Source organism: Taeniopygia guttata, chromosome 1 (assembly GCF_048771995.1).
Source record: "Taeniopygia guttata chromosome 1, bTaeGut7.mat, whole genome shotgun sequence".
In the NCBI taxonomy this organism is placed as follows: domain Eukaryota; kingdom Metazoa; phylum Chordata; class Aves; order Passeriformes; family Estrildidae; genus Taeniopygia; species Taeniopygia guttata.
The window spans coordinates 4,283,458-4,310,171 of NC_133024.1; the positions used below are offsets into that span (position 1 = coordinate 4,283,458).

The 26,714-nt window shown below is 39.2% G+C and overlaps 2 protein-coding genes across 4 annotated transcripts in view; one reads left to right on the forward strand and one right to left on the reverse strand.

Moving 5' to 3' along the window:
* Window positions 1-1,108: 1,108 nt before the first annotated feature.
* Window positions 1,109-11,430, reverse strand: CCT8 (chaperonin containing TCP1 subunit 8). 2 transcript variants are annotated; one of them, XM_030289939.4, is made up of 16 exons: window positions 11,271-11,430; window positions 8,881-8,971; window positions 8,210-8,289; window positions 7,448-7,597; window positions 7,002-7,182; window positions 6,237-6,298; window positions 5,439-5,576; window positions 4,817-4,995; window positions 4,634-4,700; window positions 4,466-4,553; window positions 4,243-4,358; window positions 3,345-3,416; window positions 3,022-3,186; window positions 2,508-2,627; window positions 1,976-2,074; window positions 1,109-1,344 (listed from the first exon to the last, which is right to left on the reverse strand). In XM_030289939.4, the coding sequence occupies exons 1-15, from the start codon at window positions 11,328-11,330 to the stop codon at window positions 1,982-1,984; spliced, it is 1,662 nt and encodes a 553-aa protein (XP_030145799.1). In that variant the 5' UTR covers window positions 11,331-11,430; the 3' UTR covers window positions 1,109-1,344; window positions 1,976-1,981. The 2 variants fall into 2 exon arrangements, with proteins under 2 accessions (XP_030145799.1, XP_002189745.1); XM_002189709.6 differs by lacking the exon at window positions 1,976-2,074 and having other exon boundaries at window positions 11,271-11,429.
* Window positions 11,431-21,711: 10,281 nt separating this feature from the next.
* MAP3K7CL (MAP3K7 C-terminal like) overlaps window positions 21,712-26,714 on the forward strand; it is a 30,044-nt gene continuing 25,041 nt past the window's right edge. The window contains exons 1-3 of one of the 2 annotated variants that reach the window (XM_002189625.6): window positions 21,712-22,080; window positions 24,164-24,308; window positions 24,824-24,932. In XM_002189625.6, the coding sequence (XP_002189661.2) occupies window positions 24,863-24,932 (70 nt within the window). In that variant the 5' untranslated portion in view covers window positions 21,712-22,080; window positions 24,164-24,308; window positions 24,824-24,862. Of the gene's footprint in view, window positions 22,081-24,163; window positions 24,309-24,487; window positions 24,572-24,823; window positions 24,933-26,714 lie in introns of those variants that run through there. The other variant, XM_012570073.5, reaches the window with a different exon arrangement.

The window sequence follows — 26,714 nt, forward strand, 5'->3', positions numbered from 1 at the left end:
TTCTCCTTTCAAGCTACTTGGCGACACATAAGCTGTTTACTTCCTAATATTAATCTCAACAGAGGGCTTCAGCTGAAAGATTCCAGGACTCTGCATCATGCTGGCTAGTGCTACTCAGCATTTATTTTTAAGGTCATTAGAATGTGATGCAGTTCACTGCTGTCAGGATGCCCTTTTGAGAGCATGGGGAAAAGGGTGAGGTGAGAGATGCAAGTAAAAAAAACGAAGCACAGAATCATAAATTGGTTTGTGTGGGAAAGGACCTTAAATATCGTCCAGTTCCAAACCTCTGCTGTGGGCAGGGACATCTCCCACTAGACCAGGTTGCTCCAAACCCCATCCAGCCTGGCCTTGAACACTTACACTCAGAGGACAGCCAGTGTCTCTGTGCAACCTGTGCTAAGACCTCACAGCCCCCACAGGGGTGAATTTCTTCTTGTGTATCAACCCTAAATTTCCCCTATTTCACTTTGAAGACATTCCCTTTTGTCTGGTCACTGTAGTCCCTGATGCAGAGTCCCTCTCCAACTTCCCTGAACCCCCTTCAGACACTGGAAGGTGCTGTGAGGTCTCCACACAACCTTTTCTTCTCTTTGCTGAACAGCCCCAACTTTCTTTGCCCGTCCATAGGAGAGGTGCTCAGTCCCCTCATCAACTTGGTGGCCCTCCTCTGAACTCATTTTACCATTCTTTCTTATGTTTGACGCAGTACATCTGTACACAGTGCTCCAAGTGGGGTCTCAGGACAGGGGCTACTGAATGCAGACCTGCTGCCAACAGTTAATTATTTCAACATTCATTTGACTGTTTACACTCAAGTACTGGCCAAGGAGCACAAATAAGAGCACAGAGCCACAGCAATCGTGGGTCACGAGCTCCCTGCAGCAGGCTTGTGGTCAGTCTCCCTGCACATTGAGTCTCTTGTGCCTACAACAGGAATTGGTATGTGATCTCCCCCTTTAATTCAGCCCCTGGTAAGTTCTGCCTTCTTTCTCATCAGGCAGCCAGCCAAGGGTCAGCCCATCACATCCACAGTGTCATTCATCCCCTACACATTCACTGATTGGGAACAACATGTCACGCTAGCTCCAAATGAAGTAAGTCAACATTTTAACAGTGAGTACGTTTATTGAGGTGTTTGAAGTTCTGCACTCCATTGGACACTGTTCATAATTTAAAGGCAAGAGCAAAACATTGTGATAGGCTCCAACTGGAATATTAAAAAACTCACAAATTCACGTCACTTAAGAAATACAGTTAAACTGTTCAATCATTTTGGTCTTCATCCCAGTCTTTCTTTCCTGACGGAGGTTTTGGGCCACCAGCTGGTTTTGCCATAATGATCTTGAAGAGAATAGAGAAGTAGAAAAGGCTAATGTTAAAGTCAGGCTTGTACCCTTTCTCCTACAGCAACATGACTCTGAATGCTAGCATTCACTACATACATGCAGTTTCCCTACTCAGAACCCAAGCCTGTGAATATCTGAGACATTAACAACTTTTTTCTTGAGAATGGTAGAGGCTGAGCCTTGATACAGTAAAAAGAGGTATTTTACCTCATGTTTGCATGCAGAGTAAGACTTCAGTTAGTCTACAGAAAGTGAGTGCTTAAACAGGCCAACAGCAGACTAGTTTACAGAGTGCACACTACAGAAAGCATTATCAAAGCTATTGTTCTCAATTATTGTCTCTAAGTATGACACTTTAAAACCACTAAGTCCATTAGTCCTACCACATTAAAACTCATTCTCTGCCCTGGCTACATGGACAAGTAAAGTAAATCTGAAATTGCTCTTCAGGAAAATTTGAATTCAGGTGCAGAATTAATTTGCACAAATACAGGATGTAGCAATCAGCACACAGCAGAAGACAACGGTGTTATGTGTTCTCAAGGAGCAAACAATCTGCCATGTGCTTGTCAATGAACTCATGCATGCTCTTACAGATACCTCTCTGCTAAAGAAACAGAGCTTACTGCACACTAGTATTCAGGCTCATCTTTCCAGTCATCCTTATCCCAATGTCCTTGTTGCTTAGGAGCTTTTGGACCGCCTGCTGTTTTTGCCATAATAATCTACAAAAGTTTTACATGCAAATTCATTTTTGCTGAAGTTTCACAAAATAATGAAAGATTTTTATCATCAAGATTTTACCCTCTTTTTCCTAAAAATTGGATTTTCATGTAAAAATACATGAGAGAAGGTTTCTTCTAATGAAGCTTGTTCCTACAGAAGTTAGGGTAACCCTCTGGATACAAATATCAACTGTCTTCAAAATATCAACAAAATCTTAAAAAAAAAATGCCAACAAACTTTAATAGTACTGCTACAGAAGCAGCCACATTCCAGATTACAAGCTCTTGAACAAATGACTTCCTGGTTTCCAGAAATGAGCAAACCACAGTCTCAAGTAACATGTTTACCCCTTGCATTTCCAGGAGATTCCACCTATTTGCATGAGGGTTCTGCCAGGTTTTAATTCAGTACCCAAATGACACATAAGCTTACCTGATCAACCCTTAGGACAGTTACTGCTGCATTTGTAGCTAGCTTGATACCCCACAATTTTCCAAGATATGTGTCTAACACACCAGCTTCCAACATGTCCTTCACTGCAGCAGCTTCAGCCTGTCAGATGGGGAAAAAAACATTATTCAAAATGATTCTCAGGCTTTCTCCTAGCAAGGTGGTATCACTTTTCTAATCTCATCTTCTCCCTTTAGAAAACCTTCATTCCTAATCCATTAGCAGGAAGATAAAGTCAGTAATTACTGAAGACCTACCTCCTGTTACATTAGTTCAGTATCCCACTCCACCTCTGATATAAGGCCATTATACTCAACTGAACTGCTTGCTGATAAAAAGAACATTTATGGATTTCACTTTCAAAGTTATTACTCTAAACTGTGCAACACAATGCTCCCAACAATTTAAAATAATCTATAAATACTTCATACTGATAGAAGTACTATTAAGTATAACCTTGCACTGCAGGGCAACAGTAACATGAGAGACTATTTACCTCAATATCAAATCCAACATTCTTCTTCCCTTCCTGATGCATGGCATAAAGTTTGGAGATGACCTCATTAGCTTTTACTCCAGAGTTTTCTGCCAGTGCTCGAGGAATGGCTTCAAATGCCTCAGCAAACTTCTTGATGGCATATTGGTCAAGCCCAGGACAAGTCTAAAGTGAAGGTGAAAACCATGTCAGCATTTCAGTAACTGTAATTTCTCCCCACACTTGTTATCACACAAATATGTATGTTGGTATGAAATAATATTTGTAATTTTTTGTAAGATGTGTGTGTGAAGATGAAAAGCCAAGAAGCCTGTTTGCCATACCTCTCCATAAGATGTGATCTGTTTGGCTAATTCAATCTCTGTTGCACCTCCTCCAGGAACAAGACGTTTATCCTGTGGAAAGACCACACCAAAACACAGTATTTTGCATACAGTATCCATTACTTCTTATTTTTTTAGGATTTTTCTAGTCTATCAAGAATGCAAGAGAACTTTATTCCACAAAGGCTTATTAAGAACCTACTTCAGAACAAACATGCATTATAAGGGAAATCACAAATATTAAATTTCCCTTATATTATAACGGAGACCAGAATTTACTAATTCATTCCAATGTGTTTCAAGAAAAACAGCTTCTTTTGTAAAAACCAAAGTAATAATGCAGTGGGTTTTGTGTCTCGGATTTTTTGGGGTTTTTTTAAAAAAAAATTAATTCCTGGTTAACTGTAACAGCATTCCTAGATTTTCTCTTTTTTTCCCATTATTTTATTGGGAAATATCATACAGGAAACCAATCTACTGTATACTAAGTTTAATATGTCAACAGGTATTACACGGTGTTGGGACTTTTTGTTTTGTCTTATTGCATTTTAAATTAAGCATTTTGTACATCCTTTGGCAAACCAGAATTTACTTAACTCTGATCTCTTAACCCACAAAGTAATCATCATAAATCTTAAAACAGGACAACTCCTGGAGACAATCATAAATGCACAACATTTCTGTACTCAAAATCAATGTCCATGTCTTGGTATGTAAAGGAGATTAATATTCTAACAGTTTTAATAATTTTTGCATGCTGTTTTCCAAGTAAATACAGGAACATTTCTTTTTGGGAAAAAAAAAATAAAAATGAAATAATATTTTTATGACCACATAACTGCTCACACACAAAAAAAAAATCCTCTGCCTCAAACTGATTCACTTCTCATTTACGTACCCTCGTGAGTACTTTGAAAGTATTGACACCATCATCCACGGCTCTCTCTATGTCATCCATCAGATTGTCTGTAGATCCACGAATGAGGATAGTAGAAATGGCTCCATCCTCCTTTTCTGTTCAGAGACATGAATTACTGAATTAATTAATTAATCTTATATCCAAAACGCATACAAACACACTTGAGAACAGCAGTGTCAGCAGTTCTACAGAACATACATACCATGCTTAAACACCACAACCTGTGTATCCCCAACCTCTGATAAATACACACTGTTGCAGTGACCCATTTCTTCAAGAGTAGGGGGAGTCTAGAAATAAAAACATGAGTTAAGAACTGGACCTGCTCATCAGTTCTCATCCTCCTGCACCTCATTTGGGAAGTACATACCAGTCTGGGTAGGGCTGTTGCACCAACTGTTTTGCACAGTCTTCTCAGATCCCACTTGGAGTTCAACCTTCAAAAACAAGTTTCCATAACAATGTTAACACATGCAAAAGTATTGTCTTAACTTGGCAACTACATTTCATAAATCTGGTAGTCCAAGTGTTTTCATGATCTCCTAGTACTTACCTTACTAACATAAGATTGTACTTGTTGGCATAATGAAGAGCCATATCTGCCACTTTGCCACCTGTTACTACTACATTTGCACCACTATCAGCAATAGCTTTGACTTGCAAATCCATTAGATTTTCTTCTCCTTTACTGAAGTTCATCAGTTCTTCAGCATTCTTTATTAGGACAGTGCCCTAGTGAAACACATACACTGTTAAAACTTCAGCATTAAACCATATACCTACAAGTTTCTGACAAAGCATTTTGTCTCCCAACCTATCTGTAAACTTTAAGTCATCCTGTTTTGTAATACTGACACACTCCCAGGCAACAGGGTAAAAAACGAGAGGAAAAAAAATGGAAATCACCAGTCAATTCCAGACAACCTTGGGGTTCAGAAATTCAAGCCGTAGTTTGGCTCAAGTAACCCAAAAAAACCAACACCATTTCCCCTATCTCAAAAACTCTGTGAAGCAATCAAGGTTCAGAACTTTTCTATTAACTTTTTTAAACTAAGAAAATCAATATTCACCAAAATATCTCAATCACCAAGTGTCAAGAATATTTATAGCTAAGTCTAAAAATAAGAGCACATATGCATAAATAGAGATGTAACTTATTTTGAGCTCTAACATACCTTAGTTTCAGTTATCATACCATCAAAAGGGCAGGAATACACAGCTATTTTTGCATCTTTGACAGAAGTAACATCTCCTTCAGTTTCTTTTTTAAAAACCATGCCATGCAGTACTGAGGAAGCAGAAATACCAGCACCCTGAAAGGAAATAAATGGAATCTGAGACTTTTTACAAGGGCAAGTAGTGATGGGACAAGGGAGAATGGTTTCTCACTCAAAGAAAGTAAGTTTTGATTAAATATCAGGAAAAAATTCTTCCCTGTGAGGGTGGTGAGGCCTTGGCTGCCCAGAGAAACTGCAGCTGCCCCATCCCTGGAAGTGTTCAATGCCAGGTTGGACAGAGCTTGGAGCAGCCTGGTCTAGTGGAAGATGTCCCTGCCCATGGTACGGGGCTGGAACTGGAGCTGGGTGATCTTTAAGACACATTCCAGCCCAAACCAAACTGTTCTTTGATTCTGTGAACTGCGGAACACTGCATTACTGCCCATTTGTTGTCAGAAAGCTGCACTATTCTGCATGAAAAGCAGACCTTACAATCATTTGGATGTAACACCCTAAGTGTAAGACTTCAGCTTATTCAGCAACAACAAACACTGTCTAACAGGTTCCCATTTTAGATTACTTCCAGTATGAATGATTCCTGTTTCTGAATGCTGCTACTGGAGACTATACAAGAGAAAGACTAACTTCCAAAATTCAGTACACATGCCACAACAAAATTAGAGAAGACTCTCTGGAAGTTCAAAGTTACACTATTTACCTTAATAATTACACTAAAGCCAGCTACTTCAAACTTACCACAATTTTGCACACTCTGATATTATCAACATTGAAATGACCAGAATCAGGAAGAATAGAAACTGGAGGAGAAAAAAAGAAAATAAGAAAAATAATGAATATGTCTCACCTAATGAATAAAGTAGAACAGTGCATAAACAATGCCTGGAATTTTTCTGAACTACTTAATTCAGTGGTTTGAGATATACGCCTAAATTCAAGACAATTATAACCTGCTAATAACTGGCATAAAGAGAAACAGAAATTTTATTTTTAAAAAGTAATAATCAGAAAGAAAGACTTATTCAGGCTGCTCAGTTAATTAAGTTCAGGTAGAGTCAAGAGGTAAGTCTAACCCAGAGTATTTAGAGAAATCACTGGAAATAAAAATGAAGGTTTTGTCCTGGAAATGTAAAGGGATAACAACTCAACAGAACTACAGTCTTACTTCCATTGTTCTGTGGCTGCGACTAAAAACAGCTTATTAGAAGCACAGTATGTCTTCCTAATGATATAAAAAGAGGGAGAAAGATGGAATTCTGCACTAAAAGGACATGAAAGCTATTTCTAGAAATGCCTAGTAGGAAAGGCAAACCTTTTCTGAACTACAATGCCAATGCAGAGTTCAACATGAAGAAGATTACCCTAATTTCAGAGGTAAAGAGTTCCATCCAATCCAACCTGCTAACTCACCACACTTCCCATCTTACATGAAAATGTAAGGACCATAACCAAACCTACTCAGTGTTTCAGCTGAGTGCCCACACCTATTCCAGCCCCACTTACCACAGGCCTGAGCAATGAGCTTTGCCAAGAACTGTTCATTGCCATATTGTTTGCTCATGACTGACGTGTACAACAAAGATGCCACTTCTTCAACATCTCGAAGGTTCTTTGCAGAACAGCACACCAAATCTGGAAGAATTTCTAGGGCTTTCTTGCAAGCCTTTTCATATCCCTCAATCACCTGTGTAGCAAAGAGTAAATATTCACTACGAGACTTCATACTGCTTTTAACTGCTTGTCAAATAGCCATAAAACGTTAACAGATGCAAAAGTTTACAAGGGAAGCAAGCAATCACAAGTAACAGAACACACGGTTCCCCTTCAAACATCTTTATCTAAAAAATCAGGTGGGAAGAAAGCAGATGATTCCACAGTATTATGACCAAGAACACTTATCAGTAGCAATCTGGATTCAAGCTGTGAATTGTAATGAGACTATAACTTGCCTCTGAGACAGATAACCCCATCCTCAGAAGGTCTTCTGCTAACTCCAGAAGAACTCCAGCAAAAACGAGGACAAAATTTGTTCCATCTCCAACTTCTTGTTCTTGCATGTGTGAAGCCATCACAAGCATTTTTGCAGCAGGATGCTGGACCTTTAAAAGAAGTTACACATCTTGGTGACTAACACACCACCTAAGACTGCAGCTTCAGGCTTTTTCTATGCATCTTTCTAAGCTCTCTTATTTCAAATTGTACCTAGAGATATGAAGAATGCACAACACTGGAAAAGAAAGCAGCACAGATATTCTTAATTGGCTAACTTCTCTAGTAAGAAAAAGCAGAAATATATATTTAAAAAATATCAGAGAACTGAACATTGCCCCTACAACATACATTAGACATCCCTGACATTGGTTCTGAGCTACTTTCACACACTGCAGTGGTTTCACAACTGACTTCTGCAACAGGAAAAGAGTCTGGAGTTTAGATGAGTTTAGATCTTCAAATCGAATTCATGTGTAACATACAAAATACTTGTCCAAATAACAGTTTCATTTTAAGGGAGGGGGTATGTGGGAGAGTCCTGCTTGAAGATTGCACTGCTTCACTATTCTTTCAAATAAATGCAATAAAATTCCATATTCCTGAATACTTATACCTACCATTTTATACTTACTTTATCCTTACTGACAGTCAGAACTGTAACAGCCCATGAGCAGAAACACTGGTGCACAACTGGCATCATCTGAAGCAAGAAAACTTACCTCTAGCTCTCTCAGGATAGTAGCAGCATCATTTGTAACAAAAAGCTTTTCCAGATGATTGATAACCATTTTGTTCATTCCTAAATGGGGAAACAAAACAATTGATAAAAATAATTCCTTATGCAAAAAAATTTTGTACACAGACACTGTTTCCTAACTTTCAGGTGTATCTTGCACATTAAAATGTTAGCTCTGTTTATAATTTAAGAACTTCAAAACATTTTTGTGAAATAATACTTGAAGTGTAGGACATTAAGGAGAAATCAGTGATTTCAGAGTAAGCAGTTTTCTGTTCAGAAATACCAGCACATAATTTAATTAAACAATAGAGGAGAATATTTTGTTTCTATATATCTGACTGAACAAGATTATGTTCACTATGACTACCTACCATGTTATCATGTTTCCTTTAATTTTTATACTTTTTCATATATTTTATACTGTGTTTCAAAGAGAACACAGTAACTGCTACAAAAACCTGGCAAAGCAGACACTGATCAAGAGCTGTCAAAACAAAATCTGTTTTCTACAGTCACAAAGAAATAGTCACGTATTTGCAGTTTTAGAGCAAGTCCAGTGTGTTTCCCCCAGCTGCTTGTTTGTCAAAGTATGTTTAGCTCCAAACATAGCATTGTCTCAAAAATGCAGCAATAATTTTAAGATTTATTTACCATTTGGTCCATATGCTGTACGGGTGGTTTGAGCAAGTTCTTTGCATGCCTGGATGTTTCTATAGACAGCTTCTTCTAGTCCTGAATAATGCTAAAGAGAAAAATGACTGATCAGAATTAGGCTAACAAAAAAAGTGATGAACTAGTAAATTCTCATTAAAGCAGCGTCAATTCACTGAGTCCTTCAAAGTCTTTTATTAATATACATTTGGTATTTCACATACCGTGTAAATAGACACCAAACCTTACCCAAAGACAGTGAGAATTAGTGCGTACACCTTCTCAACTAGGCAGCTCAGCAGTCATAAAAAGCTTCTAAAGAGAAAATCTGAACAGTAACCTGACTTGCAATACAGTTTGCATCCCCTCAGTCTTCCAAAAAAGTTTTGTGACATGCCAAAAACAAACAGAAAACAACCAAGACCCAGTTGGAGAGGTGCAAGGGTTTCTGTACATGCTTCTTTACTTGCACCTTTGTATGCTACGAAAATAATTTAACTCAGTTCTCTGTTCAAAACACAGAACTGAGTTAAGTGAATTTGAAAATTCAGAAGCAGAATGATTAAGTAAAATATCTGTGCTTGAGAAGGCGATCAGCCTGGCTTCAGTTTGGGAACCTTAAGACAAGATGGGGTCACTAGAAAGGACCTTAAAAAAAAAAAAGCAGGATAAAAAGCACTGTGCAGCCCATAAGAGAAGGGAGAAAAGTAATAATATTTACTCTCTAAATACAAACCAAACATCTTAGATTGCCAGCTGCCTCCTTGTTTTGCAGAAGACAAGTCTCGCTGTTCTGGCCCTGAATTTTCTAACACTGAGGCCACTCTGCTTCCCTGTTCTGCCCCTGCCCTGAACATATGTCATTATTTGGCTCCAAGAAGGATTCTAAAACTAAACACAAAGGGCTTTCTCTTCTTTCTGTTAAGTAGCAACAAATAGAAAAGTTTCCTATTTTCCCTCTTTCTTGGAGAGAGGGACTTTGGACAAGAGCCTGGAGAGACAGGACAAGGGGCAAAGGCTTCACACTGAATAAGAGTAGGTTTCTATTAAGTGCTAGAAATCCCTGAAATTCTTCCCTGTAAGGGTGGTGAGGCCCTGGCACAGATTTCCCAGAAAAAATGCAGATACACAACCCTGGAAGTGTCCAAGATCAGGCTGGATGGGGCTTGGAGCTAAATGATATTTAAGGTCCCTTTCAAGCCAAAGTCTTCGGCTGATTCTATAAATAATAAAAAATAAATAAACCCCACACCTGCTTGCTTTCTGCCCACTATTCAAAGAAAGCTTCTCCTTTATTAAAATACATTTCTCCAGTTCTACCAAAATCTTCATTATGTTAACGTCAAACACAACGAAACCGGATTTATTGGTAAGGAAATCTATAGAAAACATTGTTCTGCATCGCTGACAAAGCTATCAGAAAATATCAAGCAGAACGACCCGGATACTTCTGAACTGCTTCAATTTCAGGGCCCGGCTGGAAGTTGCTGCCCAGCCCCTGTGAGAGCTCTCGTGATACACGGTAATAATTCCACAACCAAGGGTTGTAAAGTAAGTAGGTATTTATTCAGTGCTGCACGCAGGGGGGGCAAAATCTTCCCAAATCCTGTGTACCCCAGCTTCCCCAATCCCCTGATTTATACACAAAATCCGTGCATATTCTATATCGCCTATACATATCCAGAAACTAACCCCACCTATTCTCCGCATGATATGGAAATTAGCTGCGACTGCGTAGTTCTTTCTTTTATTGAGTCAGTGGTCTCAAAAATGAGGCTACGGTCCGGTGAGATGAAGCTTCCATAGTCTTCCTCACTATGGAACTTTCCAACTCAGATGCGCAGTCGCCCTTTTGCTTTGCATCTTTAGCAAGCTCAACAATTTCCATCAGAGACCCCCCTTCTTTTTGGCGTCTCAGCGTAAGTTTAATAGGCAACAGAATCGACTTAACATACACTATATATTCACATATCATATTGCCTAAATCATTCCAAATTCCCTATTAAATCTCGCGTTTCTCGCGGGCACGAGGCGGGGCCTGCCGCATCCCGGGAGGCAGCGGGATGAAGAGGCAGGGCCCGGCCCAAGAGCAGGGCGGGGAGCGGGATCCCGGTTTCTGGAAGGTTTCTGGAAGGTTTCTGGAAGGTTTCTGGAAGGTTTCTGGAAGGTTTCTGGAAGGCTGGGCGGGCAGCGATGCCCACAAAGACCGGGCGGGCAGCGATGCCCGCAGCGCAAAGGCCACAGAGCGGCCCCGGGCCCCCGCCCCGCGGGACACGTGGTGCCGCCAGGCCCTACCGGCCTTCCGGGCCTTTCGCCGCACCACTACCCTGAGACTCCTCCCGCACCCCCCACCCATTTATACCCGCACATCCACCCAACGCCGGTCTCACCTTCGCCCCTTCCTTGAGCATCTGGGCGAAGCCCGGGGCTTTGGGGACGTGCAGCGCCATGTCCGCTCCGTGAGGGCTGCGGGAGCGCGCGGGGCACGGCGGGAGCTGCGCAGGCGCGGGGCGGCCGCGCCGGGCTCGTGCCGCCCCTCAGGGAGGGCAGCGCCGGGCGGGCGCCTTCGTTCACTCTTTTTTTCCGCGTTCGTTTCCTTTTCCAGGAAAAGTGCAGATTTTTCATGGCACCGATGATAAATGTCGTAAAACTGAGCAGGCTCTAGTCGAGCGTTTCGCTTTGTTGAAAAATGCGGTTTTTATGATTGGCTTTTTGCAAATGTTGCAATGAGTATTATATGTGTAGCGTTAGAATGTTATGCTGTATTCTCTTAAGTAGTGTGTTAAATACAGTCTTCGGTTACACTATCATGTTAAGATAGAAACTCTACTATATAGGATTTATTACAACCTCAAGCGAGAAGATGAGATAATAAGAAGCTCTTCACACAGAGATGTCAGCGAAGGGGGCCCATAAAAAGTTACTGCCTCCTTATCAGAAAAGACAAACATTCTTCCACCTTCTCTCCGTCTTTTTGGAACCACCAAAATTAAGGAGAAGAAGTTGACAAAAAACAGAAAAGTTCTTAATTTGCCAGGAATTTATGCATCATGTATGACATATATGAATATGCAACAGGCTATTGCTTTTAAGGTTATTCCTTTGTTCACAAGGGATGCTTTTCGTGACTTAGTGTCTGAGAGCATCCAGACATCCGTAATTCTTTGCTGTTTATTGTCTTGTAATTGTCCTAACTCTAAATTTTATTATTACTAATTTTATAACCATTTTATTATTATTAAACTTTTAAAATTTTTGAAAACCAAGTGATTGGCGTTTTTCACAACTTAGTATGTACTTGTCCAAATGGAAGCACAATGCACAGATAGGAGAATGAAGTATCGTAGAACCACAGACTGATTTGAGTCAAAGGGGACCTTAAAGCTCATCCAGTTTCAACCCCTGCTACGGGCAGGGACACTTTGCATTAGGCTGGATTGTTCCAAGCCCCATCCAAATTGGCCTTGAACACAATTGCTCTGGACAACCTGTGCCAGGGCCTCGTCACCCTCACAGGGAAGAATTTCTTCCAATACCCAATCTAAATCTGCTTGCTTTCATTTTGAAGCCATTTCCCCTTGTCCTGTTATTGTCCACAAAAATCAGATTTGTTACTTGGTGTGCAACATGCCAATAATTAAACACTCAAGATTGACAGTTTATTTCAGAATTGCACAAGGCTGGGTGCTCAACAAATTATCTTCCACAAATAACACATGCTAACTGTGAAAACTTTTTACTATTAATACATTTCAACAAACAAAGGAGTTAGTGTTCATTGGCTGCAAGTTACATAATTCTCTTATTAATTAGTATTCTGTTTGCTTTCTTTTTTTTATGTTTCTTGCTTGTCATGCCAATTAGTCCCTTAAGTCAGTGGGTGTCTTGAGCTGGTGGACCATGAGTCAATGGTAATGATCTCCTCCTGACAGATTTACTCTTCACCCAGTTTGAGCTGATTTCCACGGAATTGCTGGAATTGCTGAATTTGCTTTATTAGGTTTTTTCTACCAGATATCCTTCTGGCCCATAAATTCTGCATTCTTTGTGTCCCCTATCAGTAGGTATCATTCTTCCCTTTGTTTTCCTTCCCCTGCATCTGAGCTGATTAAAGCATGTCAAGCCCTAAACCTTAACAAGGCAATTCTAACAACAAACAATTTGCTTTTCTGACACTGGACAACTTGCTTGTTAGCTACTATCTGTTTCAGGGATTAAATCTCCCTTCTTGTTGATTTGGCTTGAAAGTATACAAAGACCAAACATTAAGCAATATCCTTTCTTATGAGAATTTTATATATTCCACATTTTAAATATGCATGCCCTTGTAAATAATCTTTCTCCTGCCTTCAACACTTCTTTAAGTGTTGAAAGGCTGCAATGAGGTCAGTCCAAAACCTCTACAGATAGCTGAGGTCCTGCCCAGAGACAGTGGATCTGCTTTAAGTTTGACAAGATTTATTAACTTTGCCTCTGTGCCACAAAAACCAAATAAACTGTTTAAAGACAAGAATTTCAGGGCCTTAGAAATAATACTGCAGTACCTGAGTCTGTGAGCCAACAGAGACTGTTACCCCACTTCTACAGCAGGCTGCCTGCAAGGTTCATTAAATCATTTTATAGGTGTTGCTTATGTAACCTCAGAAGAACACAGTTTAATTTTACTATCCAATAATTCTTAAAATTAAATTGTTTTACCCTGTAAAACAGGGTAACAGGGTAACAGTTTTGTACACTGCCCCGGATGTATTAAAAGAGTAATGATAGAGGAAAACTACGTCATTTGCCCCACAAATGAACTACAAAAATTCTGTATGCAGTTTTGCCAGAAGAATCTGGAGGTAGATGCCACTTGAAGCAAAAGAGGGAATTTACTGAGCCGTGTCTGTCATGACCAAGGATTGTGGGTATTTCCAAAAAGATTTTCTGGGGAACAACTCCATTTAGCTGTCTCTTCTTTTTTTCCTTGCACCACACTGCAGCAAGGGAAGAAGGAAATATCCATCCTGTTCTAGGCTCAAGATACTTTATAAAACAACTTCTGTAATCTAATGTTATCCATGAAGAACAGAAGAGGTGCTTCTAAGTCAGCACAGAAAACTTTAGATTCTATGAATTGATGGATGTCTGCTAGTCTGTCTGCTAATTGATGCATACAGTAAATAGCAATAAAAAGCTTAAATAACTTTTTGTACTTTGCCCTAATTCTACAAGTCTTTGTGTAGGGCATCATAACATCTTTGTACAAATTTTTCTCATTATAATCTACATTCTTTCTGTGGCATTGCTGTCTTCTGCTGTCTCCAGGTATTTGTAAGGAGTTTAACAAAGACAAGTGCTGGATTCTTGTCCTAAGGGGTATCGGACCCAGCATCACCAGCTGGGCCAAGGAGAGGATTGTCCTGCTCTGCTCTGCTCTGCTCTGCCTTGGAGCAGCCCCACCTCAAGTGCTGAGGGCAGTTCTGGGCACCCCAATATCAGAAGGGTATAAAGCTATTAGGGAACATCCAAATGAGAGCTGCAAAGATGGTGAAGGGTCTTGAGAAGAAGCCCTACAAGGAGTGGCTGAGGCCACTTGGCTTGTCCAGCCTGAAGGAGAGGTGGCTGAGAGGTGTTGTCATTTAGGAATGGTACTCCCCAATTTATTTCTTCTACTGAAATCATGCCCTGCTCACTGTCCTTCCTTCCCACCCTACCCCACCACACAGTGGGCTAGAGAGGAGAACAGGCAGCACAAAAGGTAAAGATCACAGGTTGAGATAAGAACAATTTACTGAAAACACCAATGAGTTTAGAAAACAAGCTCTGACTGAGGAAATCAGCAATCCACACAGAAACCCCCCAGTAGCAGACAATACCTCCCTCCACAGCACTTACTCGACTGGACTGCAGTGATCCTTGTGGGTCCCTCCCAGCTCAGGATACTCTACAATGCTATGATTTCTGAACTGCCCTCTTGGCACAGTGCTTTTATCAAAGCTTGTGTTGCCTGCATTTTTTAAAGCCAGAATACCACTAAAACCATAATATATATGTATGCTTGTGACTATGAATATAGACAATATCTATGTATGAAGCTGTATTGAATTAACACTAAAACATCTCTTTTTGTTACAACCAGGATTTCTTTGGGACTCACTGTCTAATCACAACTTTGACTTGGTCTTGATCTTTTTTTAGCTATGCATCTATGCCATTTATTTTCTGCATAGACATTGACATGCTAAAGAACCAAAGGTCAGAGGGTTGGCTATTGGCCATTAGCTGCACTTTCACCACCCAAAATCTATAATTGTGCACATGGAAATCCCCGGCTTATCTGTAGACACTTGTTTCTCATATTCTAGGAGGGTAAAATTGTAACAAGATCTTGGGAAGTTCATAAGAAGGACAGAATGTTAATTTTTGTTTGTTTATTCAGCTCTGGGAACCTGAGCAATGGAACAGAAGGGTTTGAAAACATCTGCTGAAGTGTGAGTAGAACAATTGTGTTTCACCAATAATACTGGCCAGTGAAAAAAAATGTGAGTGGCACCTTGAGGGAAGGCTAAGGGCCATGCTCAGTTTGCAGAGAATCATGCTTAAACCTGAAACAGAAAATTGTGAACCACATAGTGCTGAACATTCAGAATAATTCTCTTAGTAACAGTAGCAGCAGTTACTTTAGCTTTCCCCCAGATTATACTTATGTCACTTTTAAGATTATGGGAAGGAACAGACTAATGAACTATGTCTAATCAGCTAAGTACTACTTAGGTCATTGCTCTGCAGGTCCTGGGTTAAACACTACCCTATCCTGGGCTTCTCTCACTTGTGCAGAGGATTGTGAGCTAAACAGGAAAGCAAGATTTCCTTACCATTTGGAATTCCTACCTCAGTGTATGCTCTCTCTGCTAAAGCTAATCCAGTTAGCTTGAGTCACAGGAAAGGATTTCTGGGGACTTTAGAGGAGTATTGCCTTAGCATGGAAGTGTCCAAAAGACTTTTAAATGAGGCAGGGGGACATGGTTCAGTGGTGGGAGTGGCACTGCTGGGGGATCAGTTGGATGCAATGGTATTTGAAACCTAAACAATTCTGTAATTCCACCTGCACAAATGGCAAGAATTCAGAACTTCCACAGAACAAGCAAATTGGAAAGGATGATAGTCTGAGAAAGGAATCAGTGCTGTTTATATTGAGTTTGTATTGCAGGTACAATCAAGACATGTGTTGTGACACTGGCATGGTACTCGACAAAATACAATCCAAGAGCCTTTATTTCATGGGAGATGGTAAAATTGTTGAGATCATTCTTGTTTTGTTGCTATAAGAAAAAAACATAGTTGGGAAAAAAATGACATGTCCTCTAGATGGTGAGTTCTGTTTTGTTTGAGGAAATGAAATACAGCATCAGATAAGGGCTGGCAAAATACTTTTCCTCAGTTATTAATACCAGAATCACACTCCAAGCTGAAAGAGTGCCATGTACAAGATTTTTACTCTTAAAAACTTAATGGTTTTACCTGCTAATGATGTAAGTTAAGTTATTAATAACTTATTAGAATAAGTGTAGCTTATTCATATAATCTATTGTCAGATTTAGGAGTTATAATAAACTATCCCAGACCATCAATAGGGTGAAAATAAGGGAGATCTTAGAACAAGTGGGATTACCAGTTGTATGACACCATTGTATGATGTATGGTTCCAAAAGGTTAAAAATGTTCTGCAGAATTCTCAGTGGTCTAAAGAATAGATTATTTTCAGTTGGGCATGTATCTCTACTTGCCTGTGTTAGAGGATTCCAGACACATGCTTTAGATGTTTCTCCCTGAATAGAATAAAACAAGGAGTCTTTACACAGCATCTAACAGCCTCACAGAAACCTGCTGCTTTAACTTTTTGTGTCTATTTCTTGGTTTAAGGAAGCTTACATAGAATTATGGTGAAATTTGTGAATGATGGTGTGAAGAGGAAGAGCAAAACCTTCTAATATGTGGGTATACAGAACTTTAAAGAAATTGAGTTCATCAGCAAGAAATTAGACAATATTTATTAATTTTCACTTTTTTTATAATCATTAATGGCAAATTATGGCTTGTAAAAATTTTGCAGAAATAAAAATATTTGAAATTGTTTTCTTATACTTGTTTTTTGAAATTTTTAAACGTCAAAAACAGTCTGTCATGTCTGTTTGCCACAATTTCTGTAACTTTTGAAAGTATTACTGAAGGAAGTAATCAGTTGAAGGAAGTATCAGTTTCAGTGCTAAATTAGTAGTGAGGGTTCAAGTATTGCCAGAATACCAGCTGCTGATTGGGATTTTGTCACATTCTTCTGCATGCTGATTTCTTCCTCAGAGCAGCAAAGCTTCATGAAAGAGTGTGCTGCCTTGAAAGTCTTGTGCATCTACCCATGGTAGCATGATGACCTCTGCCATCCTCAACAAGTGAGGCTGTCATATCTTGTAGTGTCCTCTTAAATGAGGTAAGCTAAGCATTTCCTTCAGGAACAGCAAGTCCAGTTGCAATGGAGTGATTAATCCATTTTACATGGCCTTGAGAGAGCTATCTTTCTCATCTAGGACCAAGCTGAATGTAATTTAGCTGCTGTAATTTAATTGGTAAGCAAAATTGATGCATTTTTGTTGAAATGCTGGTGTTTCCAGTTAGCCAGTGCTAGCCAATGCTGGTGTTGAACATTCAGCTGTTGACCTCCCAGTGAATTGCTGCACACTGTCTCATTGTGTGCAGCATTCCCTCCTGAGATGACCCACCATCATTCTTCCCATAATTAGCTTCTAAAGGTTATTTTCATCTCCATGCTGATGTGAGTAAAGTGTGTAAACTTGCACCCATTGATTTCTGACAGTAGTGAAGCTTTTCCAATAATATTTCTGACTTCAACTTTCATCTTGTTTTCCATGCAGCATTACACAAGGGTCTTTGGCAGCACCGTATCTCAAAGGCTTCAGTTTTCTTTCAGCAGAATTAACTTTTCACAGTTTCTGCCTGGAATTTGCTGTGGAAGAGCTGGAGTTTTTCACCAATCAGGTTTTCAAATAATTCACAATGTAGTTATTTGCAGATGAATTGCTAGGTTCAGCTCCTTTAAATTCATATTACCTTGATTAAGTCAATCTTTAATTTCTTGGCAATGATCTCCTTTATTAAACCTGTGTGATCCTATGTAAGTGAATTCAGCTAGCATATCAATTTGCCATTAATTATAAATGTGCTTATGTCATCTTTTGTAAGTCAAAGCACAATGCATTTTTCCTGCTGGTGTTAATGATTTAATTTAATCTGATAGGGGTCAGCCATTCATGAGAGTAGAACTTTGGAGAAAGTACATTATTTTACCAGTGTTAAAACACTACCTAGGCAAGGAGACCAGAGGTAATACCCAAAAACACTAAGGAAATGCTCTGTTGGTTGCTCCAGCTATCAGGAAATGGGATGTTGGATTGTGAGTGATTTTGCACTTTGTATAATTTCAGGCAATATATATATATATATATATATATATATATATATATATATATATATATATATATATATATTTAGTTGATTTCTTCTTGGAACATCTTCCATATGCTAGAATATTTAAAGTGTCTTTTTAAATAGTGACTGGCAATCTGCAAAACACCATTTTAGCATGAATGAGGTCATATGCTACTAAAATACTGCTTATACTAGGACACTGAGATGAATTGAACGTAGCACAGCTAAAAAGTGAAGGCAACAGGTGTTTTATTAGATTGCAGATATTGTCTTTTTTAACATCTGTGAAATAACTGATACTTCATCCTAAAACTTTTTTTAAATTTGCATGTTTCCACTACTGAATATCAGTAAATCCCAGTGTTCCTAATTTAGAGTATATTCCTTTAAGGTGTTTTTGACTAATAAAATGTGATATCCTCTTCTAGCATGTCACCAGTCTCATAATGTGATGAAGGACTGAAAGAATTTTGGTTGGATACAGGAACCTAATTACTAAGAGTATTCTGAAAAAGGAACAGGGCAGAGTGTGCTCCTACACACACACAAAAAAAAAAAAAAAAAAAAAAATGGCCAACAAAAAACACTCTGGTGTTATCAGCATTCTGTAATTTTTACAGAGATGACTGTAAGGTGTATGTGCAGCCTGTCAGGAAGAAGTTTTTTTTGTTGCAAGAAATTGGAGAGTAATTTGTTTTGGTGCAATTATTTTAATCACCTCTTTAGTAAGTAAGAATTGTGAGATTTATCTCTACCCAAATGCCTTGGACTATTAATTTGAGCAAGTCCACAAAGTGAAGCATCCTAGACTTCAATTTCTCCATTGTTTAAAACTGAGATCTTTAGTAGTTTCCTCTTATAAAGTAATTTAAAGAAGTTTTTAAAATATGCTGTTTGAGACCGTGTTATTGAGAATTTTAGCATGATCATCCTAAGAATAGATAGTTGATAAAACAATTACAGTCAAATCATTCATCCTGATGCTTCAGATTTCATCTTCTGTATGGAGAATGCTATAATAGTCTCACATTTTAAAAATATGCCACCTCCCATAAAGTAGTAGTTTCAGGTGACTAATCATTGTGTATAGCACAAAGCTGATATTTAAATGCAAATCGGGGACCTTTTGGTAACCGTGTCTAGTTCTGAGCTCCTCAGGACAAGAAGGACATGGAACTTCTGGAGATGGTCCAGCAGAGGCCACAAAGATGATGAGTGTTCTGGAGCTACTCTGGGAGCTGGGCCTGTTTAATCTGGAGAAGACTGAGATGAGATGAGATGAGATGAGATCTCAATAATCCATACAGTATTACCAGGGTGGGTGACAAGAAGATGGTGCCAGGCTCTTGTCAGTGGTGCCCAGTGATAGGACAAGGAGCAATGGCCAAAAAGTGCACAAGAAGTTTCGCCCAAAGATGAGGAAGGACATTTTCCATGGAGGGGGGCAGAGCACTGGAATAGGCAGCCCAAGAGTTTTGTGAAGTTTCCCTCTCTGGAGACATTTCAAACACACCTGGACACATTCCTGTGTCACCTGCTCCAGGTGACCCTGCCTTGGCAGGAGGGGTTGGACAGGGTGATCTCCAGAGGTCCCTTCCAAGCCTAAAAGCTCTGCAATTCCATGAGTCTGTGAATAATACAGATTTAGCTAGAAACAGTGAAATTTAAAAAAAACCATGGGTACGGTGGCTACAACACATAAAATTATGATCTACTTAATTAGCAAGTGCACATGCTATTTAAAGTAAGTGCAACTGAAGTGTCAGTCTGGAAATGTGGAGTGTGAGACCCGTCTGGAAAAAAGCACCCTGCCCTATTCAGACATCATTTATGTCCAAGCCCTTGCTGTCATGGCTACTGGAAATTTTGCCTGTCTTAGGACTTCATGTAGAGAGCCTTTCTTAGGCTTTACTGTAATGGCATGTTACAAAGGTATGAATACCATCTGAATACCCTTTGTCCACACAAAGCAGTATCTTATGATTTGGGGAAAACCCTGACTCCATGAAAACTGATGCAGAATATTTTTTTTGTGGCTCCACTTTTACAGTAATTAGATGTGGAGCTGGACATCAATACCAACTGCTGATAATATTGAACTGTACAATGTTGTTTGTAATAATGGTTGTGATTAGGGGCAAATCTGTTTTCTGCCCCTTCCAAAGGAGACATTTAGTGAGGAACCCTCAATCTTTTCAGAAACACATCGAGAGAAGACAAAATGGTCAGTGTAGTCATAGGTGCAGTCCAGCTGTTTGGGCCAGAGCTCTGAAATCCCTCAGCAGTTAAAGACAGTCTCAAGGGATATCTAACTAACTGTCTGACGTCTTCCCAGGTTGTTCCTGGGGTAAAGGTAGTGTGGGTAGGATATTTTTGCAATTCAGTAATTTTGAAGTATAAAAAAAGGTCTTTTGAGGCCACAAGGACAACTGGTAGCTTCCAGAGTTTTGCCCTGGTGAGATCAGTCATGGTCTAGGGCCAAAAGGTGAGAAGAGTGAGGAAGGATGAAAATTTTATTAGAGCTCTTCATGTCTTTTTTTTGTCCAGCAACCTCTCTGTATCTCAGCTGAGCCAAGGGAATCTAGGAATACATCTGTACAGATGTGGGTTAGATAAGCTCTTTCCATTAGGAATTTAAAGATGAAATATACCTTCACATACATTTTGAAGGAGACCCCCTTTTCAAGCACAAAATAAAGATATTCCGTAAAATCATTCCGTAATTGTTCTCCATTTTCCTCCCTGTGTTCCAATGACAGTGGTAGCACTCAAAGAAGTCATGTAAGTAGTACATGTGCATGACAGGGATCAAACCTTTATTTTCTGACAATAGAAGATAAAACTGTAAGCTGAAGAAATTAATATATTGTAATTCATAAAGATTGATCTATTAACTGAAATCACACTAGGAAATCCTCTGAGTTCAGTCAAATCTCTGAGTCAGCTTCATTTATCACCGCCATCACCGGCTGGTCTATAAATACATCTGCTTTTATAGCCTACACGTTCACATTCTGAGATTTGCCTGTTATCTCCTCAGAAGAGAAGGGCTAGTGGCTTCTCTTAAGCAAGCCTGGCTTAGTCAAAGCCAAGACGAACGTCAGCCTAAGAGGCCAAGCCCATCAGTTGTTGTTAGCTTTGATAGTCACTGCTATCATTTGAGAGTGTGCTTGTAGCCAGTCCAAGTTGGCAGTGTCAGCCCAAGCTGATTGGAGCTGCAGACATTTTTGCTGACTGGAGTCATGCTATCTTTGCCAGTTTGCTGGAATAGACACAGACACTGATTGGGTCATGCTGAAAACATTCCTGTCCTATGAAGCAAGTCTGTTTGTATTTCAGGTTTGCCAGGACTAATGAATTAAAAATCTTGGGCTCACCACAGTTTGCTGTTTAATAATGCCTGTGACAGAAGGATTTTTTCCTCCCTGAAGTGTGACAGTATCATAATCCCTCATCCCTGGCAAGGAGAAGAAGGAAAATCAGAATTGTGGAGAAAAGTGGAAAAGGGTTATCTTTTGGGACAGCAAAGCCTATGGGAAGTGCAGGTAGCAGCATGTTGCCCTGACAGCTGTCTCAGCTTCTCAGACCTTGTCAGTTTGTTGCTATGCAGCAGGTGCAGCCTTTTCTTTTATTGAAGCTTTACTCCATAAAGGCAACGACAAGCCAAGGCAGTGGCTGGCCCTGGATTACACAAGTGCAGACACTCCGCTAAGTGAGGTAAGGCAACAGGTGTGGAAAAAATCCACAGAGCTGTAACAGCATTTAATCTGAGTTCTGCTGCAGGTTTTTTACAGAGGAACAGCAGCCAGCCAGCTCTATAGGTAATTGTTGGGAAGATGAGAGCTGCTCATTAAATCTGATTAAGTTCCAGGTTGCCCACTCACTCTCATCTCTGTCTACAGAGACACTGTTCTTCACTCATGAAGAGAGCGTGTGGGGAATTAGGGGCAGTAGGTCTGCATGTTTCATAATATCACCTTGTTTGCACACAGGCTTTTTCCATCCCTCTCTGTTCTCTGTGATTGCTTTTTGTGATGAAGAGCTTGAGGATTTCGCAAAAAAAGAGAAGGGATAAATGCAATGTTTTTAAAATGATAACAGGGTAAATGCTGTGTATAAGGATGAGATTTCTTTTTTTTTTCTGAATTAGAATAAAATGAAAACTTTCTTTTGTGTTTCAATAGAATTCACCATTTCTTACTGAGAGGATATTGATTTTTGCCCTCACAGAATAGACGGTTAAAAGAGTTAATTTAAAAACATTGCACACCACAGAGTATGTGATTGGAATAAAATAACAGTCTTGTAGCAATATTGTTATGGCAATTTAAAAAATTCTAGCAGAAGGCATCCTTTTAATTCCTTAGGCTATGATGTGAAATGTGAAGTATACTCTTACATGAAAGACCACTTGAGATAGTCAGTGTCAGAGAAAGTGTGCGAACAGCACAGAACAATGAACAGCCTTGTTTTAAGGATTTGCTAATCACTTAAAATCTCTTCATTTAGAGAGTTTTTTTTTTCCTTTACCTTAGATTGAGAAGTAAGGAAGGGAAATATGTTTAAGAATTTTGCATTGGTAATTCTGTTGTATTTTAAAAACAATGAGATGCCTCATGTTTCTTGTGAAGTGAGGGTGAAGAAGAGATCAAGAATGCTCAGAAGGTAAAAATTATTTACTCTGATGCAGTGCTCTTCAAAATAAAATATTTCAGTTGACTCCAAGAGTCTTTTCCTGAATCTGAAACATACATGGCTACAATTTATTTGGTTTTTCTTTGCCTCTGCTTCACAGGTAACAGTTCCATTTTTGTGGGTCTTGAATACTAGTAATGGGAAATAAAGAGCAATCCCTGATATCTTTCATATGCTAGCAGAAAGGGACACTTTCAGCTTCAAATAAAATTTATTCAAAGTAAGGATCTTAGATTATTTGTTGTTATTGTAAGAAAAGATTAGGCACTTCAGAAAACAAGTAACTATATCACTTTGCTAGCTAAATATAAAGAGAGACAAAGCAAATAAACAAAAAAGCTGAAATTAATGGACTCAATGCAAATTTGATCCTCTTCCACTGATTGCATGGCAATGATGCCAGAGAAGTGTTTGATTCACTTGTACACCACCAAGGAAGATCATACTCCTGAAATAGTGTTCTGTTCTATCGACTTTTTGAGACTGCCAAATAATCCAGTATCAATTAGAATGACTTGGTAGAATTTTCATGCAGTGCAATAGCTACTTCACTGTAAAACTGTAAGACTGTTGGCTTAGGAAACTGGCTCTTGTTTTCACCAGCTAAATGCTCTGTTGTCTGCTGACAATGAGTTAGTACATTCATTGTATTTTCTTGATGAATTTGGTTTTAATTCCCTAAGAAGTTTTATGGTAAATTGAAAGCATAATTGTCCACATATTTGGTATGAATACAATGAGTGCTGGATAGCAGTCCAGAGTCCTAAAATAATTTCTTTGTGGGCAGATCTTTTGCATGCACAAAGTCCCACTGACTTCACATTCTCCACACATGGTGCTAATCAGAAGATTAATATCTTTGAATTTTAGCAGCTTTGTGCTGGGTAATCAAGGGGATTGTTTGCATCCAGCTATTCAATAGAGTTTAACCAAAACTGTTCATTCAAAAGATTAAATATACGTAGTAGAGCTCAGAGTACAACTTCTCAGGGCACAGAGATATTTTAATTAAACTGTTTGAGATCAAAAATAGCTAATTATTTTATTGCTCAACAATTCTTTAGTGCCATATTTGAAATGAACTGGCGGTTTTCTTAACGGACAGGGTTTCATCGCAGTAAAATCACTTTTTGGAATTGATGGTCTCAGAAGAAAGACAGAGAACTGAGTAAGGTCCCAACCCAGGAGCCAAATCCATGCAGACAGACCCCTACACCTGCACAGGCTTCCACTGAAGAACCACCACCAAGGTTTGGAGAGCCCATGAATTTTTGGTGATGAAGCGTGTGACTTGCAGGCGCAGTTGGCTTGGGGGAGCATGGGTGGAAGGTAGGAGGATGAGTTCCTCCTCATTGACACCATGTGGAGTGGTGTGCACAGTTCCAATCACAGGGCAGGCTTGGGGTCATGTTACACTCAACTCCCCACCCCTTCTTCCTTCTTCACCTTCAGAACCAGGCAGCATTGCCACGAGTCAAGGCTTGCTGAAGGGGCAATGGCGGGGAGCAAGCAGGTGAGAAGAGAGGCAGCTTCCTTTGCCATCGTTCTTTCTAATCTAGAAATAGCAAAAATAAAAGCAGTCTCTGCACTGAATTTCACTTAAATTCTTTTCAAATGGAAAAGTGAAATGGCGCTCCCTTGACTTTGATTCTAAACATCTAGCTAGGATGGGAAAGGCAGCTGTGAGTGCATGAAAAGCATTAAAACTCATTTGTTGAATGATGTCACGTGCTCTGTAATAAATATATTTTTTGAATTATTGCAGCTGGAACAAACAAGTAAAAGCATTGACTCAAGTGCCCACATGATCACCACCGCCAGGGTACCTGCTGATAAGCCGGTACGAATTGCCTTCAGCCTTAATGATTCCCCAGGTACTGTTTAATTTATGGAGTAAAACACAATGCTTTTAAATTTAAACCATAACTGCTTTTAAATTTTACATTAATTTGCCAGTTGTTATAATATCAAATGTAGTCCAGTGCAATGGATGGATTTTTTTTTCATGAGTGGTAGCTTGTGATCAGTTTTCCTGTCTGATAACTTTTAATGTTTCCATTAACAATTTCATTAGACTAAATCCACTAGATTGACAGTTTCGATCTTTACTTTCTTTCAGTGGTTTGTGGAATGCAATTAGGACTGTAATTAACTATCAAATTTAACTGCATGTGCAGTATGTCTGATTTTGTGGAATTGTAAAGCAGGAAAAGTAAAAGGACAAACTTGCATGAGCCTAGAGGAGGAAGAGACTTTTTCTAGGAGGAAGTTTGGAAAGTGCCACACATGCCCAGCTTGGTGAAAGGTTTCAGGAAACAGGTGCCCCACATGGCACGTTCTCTCAGACAGCAGCAGAAATTTCATTGATGTTTATCCTATCAAGTCATGCTGAGGGAGTATTAATTTCCCCAAACATTCCCTGTACACACATGGACCCTTTGGAGTAGATAAATATTATTCATTTGCACCTTCAATATTATTAAGAAGCAGAGAGCTGTTGCCAAACAGTGAAAGTCAAAATTAAATAAATCAAAGGGGAAGCTTAAAAGCATCCAAAAAATGTTGGCTGTTGCTTTTGCTAAAGGTGAGTGCCTGGAGTGAGGGCTGAGATGTGTTTATGGCATGATGTATAAGGACAACTGAAACCTATGCTGTTGAGAGCTTTATGGGACTCTGCATTGTAGGATAATGTGTTGGTTGGTGCCTGAGGTTTGTGTAAACAGTATCTCAGCTTGAATACAATTTTTTATTTAAAAAATATTTTATAATATGCATTATCTTTCCTAGGTAATTATTGTGTACTACTAATTTTCAGCTGCAATACTGAAATGCAATCTCATCCCCTAAGCAAGGGAATTAAAAACCAAACATCTTCATATATTATTGAACCTAACTTTCAATTAATAAAGATAAGTGACAGACTGGGACAAGGAATATAAAGAAACACGTGATTATCTATGTGCCCTTTTTCATAAATTAAAATAACCTGGTAAAATTACATTTTTATTACAAAGAGCAGTAAGGAATCACTCACATCTCTCAAGATACAGTCACATCATAAATTTCTTGCAGGAATTATGTCATAAATAGGTCTTGAAGAGAGGTGTAAAAGAAAGGGCAGTGCTCTTACAAATGATGAAAAAAGAATGCTAATGTGAGACACTGAAAACAAGTCAGGGAAAGCTGAGACCATGGGAAAATCAAAGAGACCAGAGTGGTTTGTGACAAGAGACGGCAGTAGGAAATGACAAGGTTGTGAATAGCTTGCAAGAAGGGGACATGAAAGGCAGGAAGCCTAACTTCCTTAACATTGCATCATATTTTATTTTCTACTTTTTTATCCTGCTAATAATTCCAGTCTCTCTCTTAACATTTACAAAAATAAACTCAATTAGACTATATCACTTTGCTAGTGGTATAGTAAAAAAAGGTAATCGTTTTCTTCTTCATATTGTTAAATTGTTCCAAATGTTAAAATTGTTAAACTGTTGAATCCTTTATTGTACATGTACAAATGTTCCTGCAGTATGCAATGCAGAATCTTCATGAGTACTGATAAAAAAAAACAGCAACCAGTAGGGTGAGTGCCATGTTCCCCTCTGCATCACATCCATTTGGGGGCTACCAGGAGGTCTAAATCAATGTTATTGTAAGAA

Bases quoted from the DNA above. Each gene is read 5' to 3' on its own strand.
- CCT8 (XM_030289939.4), bottom strand. From the start codon at position 11,330: ATGGCGCTGCACGTCCCCAAAGCCCCGGGCTTCGCCCAGATGCTCAAG. The intron at 4,996-5,438 runs GTATGTTAGAGC...GTGTTTCACTAG, and splicing joins GTATGATAACTGAAACTAAG to GGCACTGTCCTAATAAAGAA. The intron at 3,417-4,242 runs GTACGTAAATGA...GTCTTTCCACAG, and splicing joins CTTTCAAAGTACTCACGAGG to GATAAACGTCTTGTTCCTGG.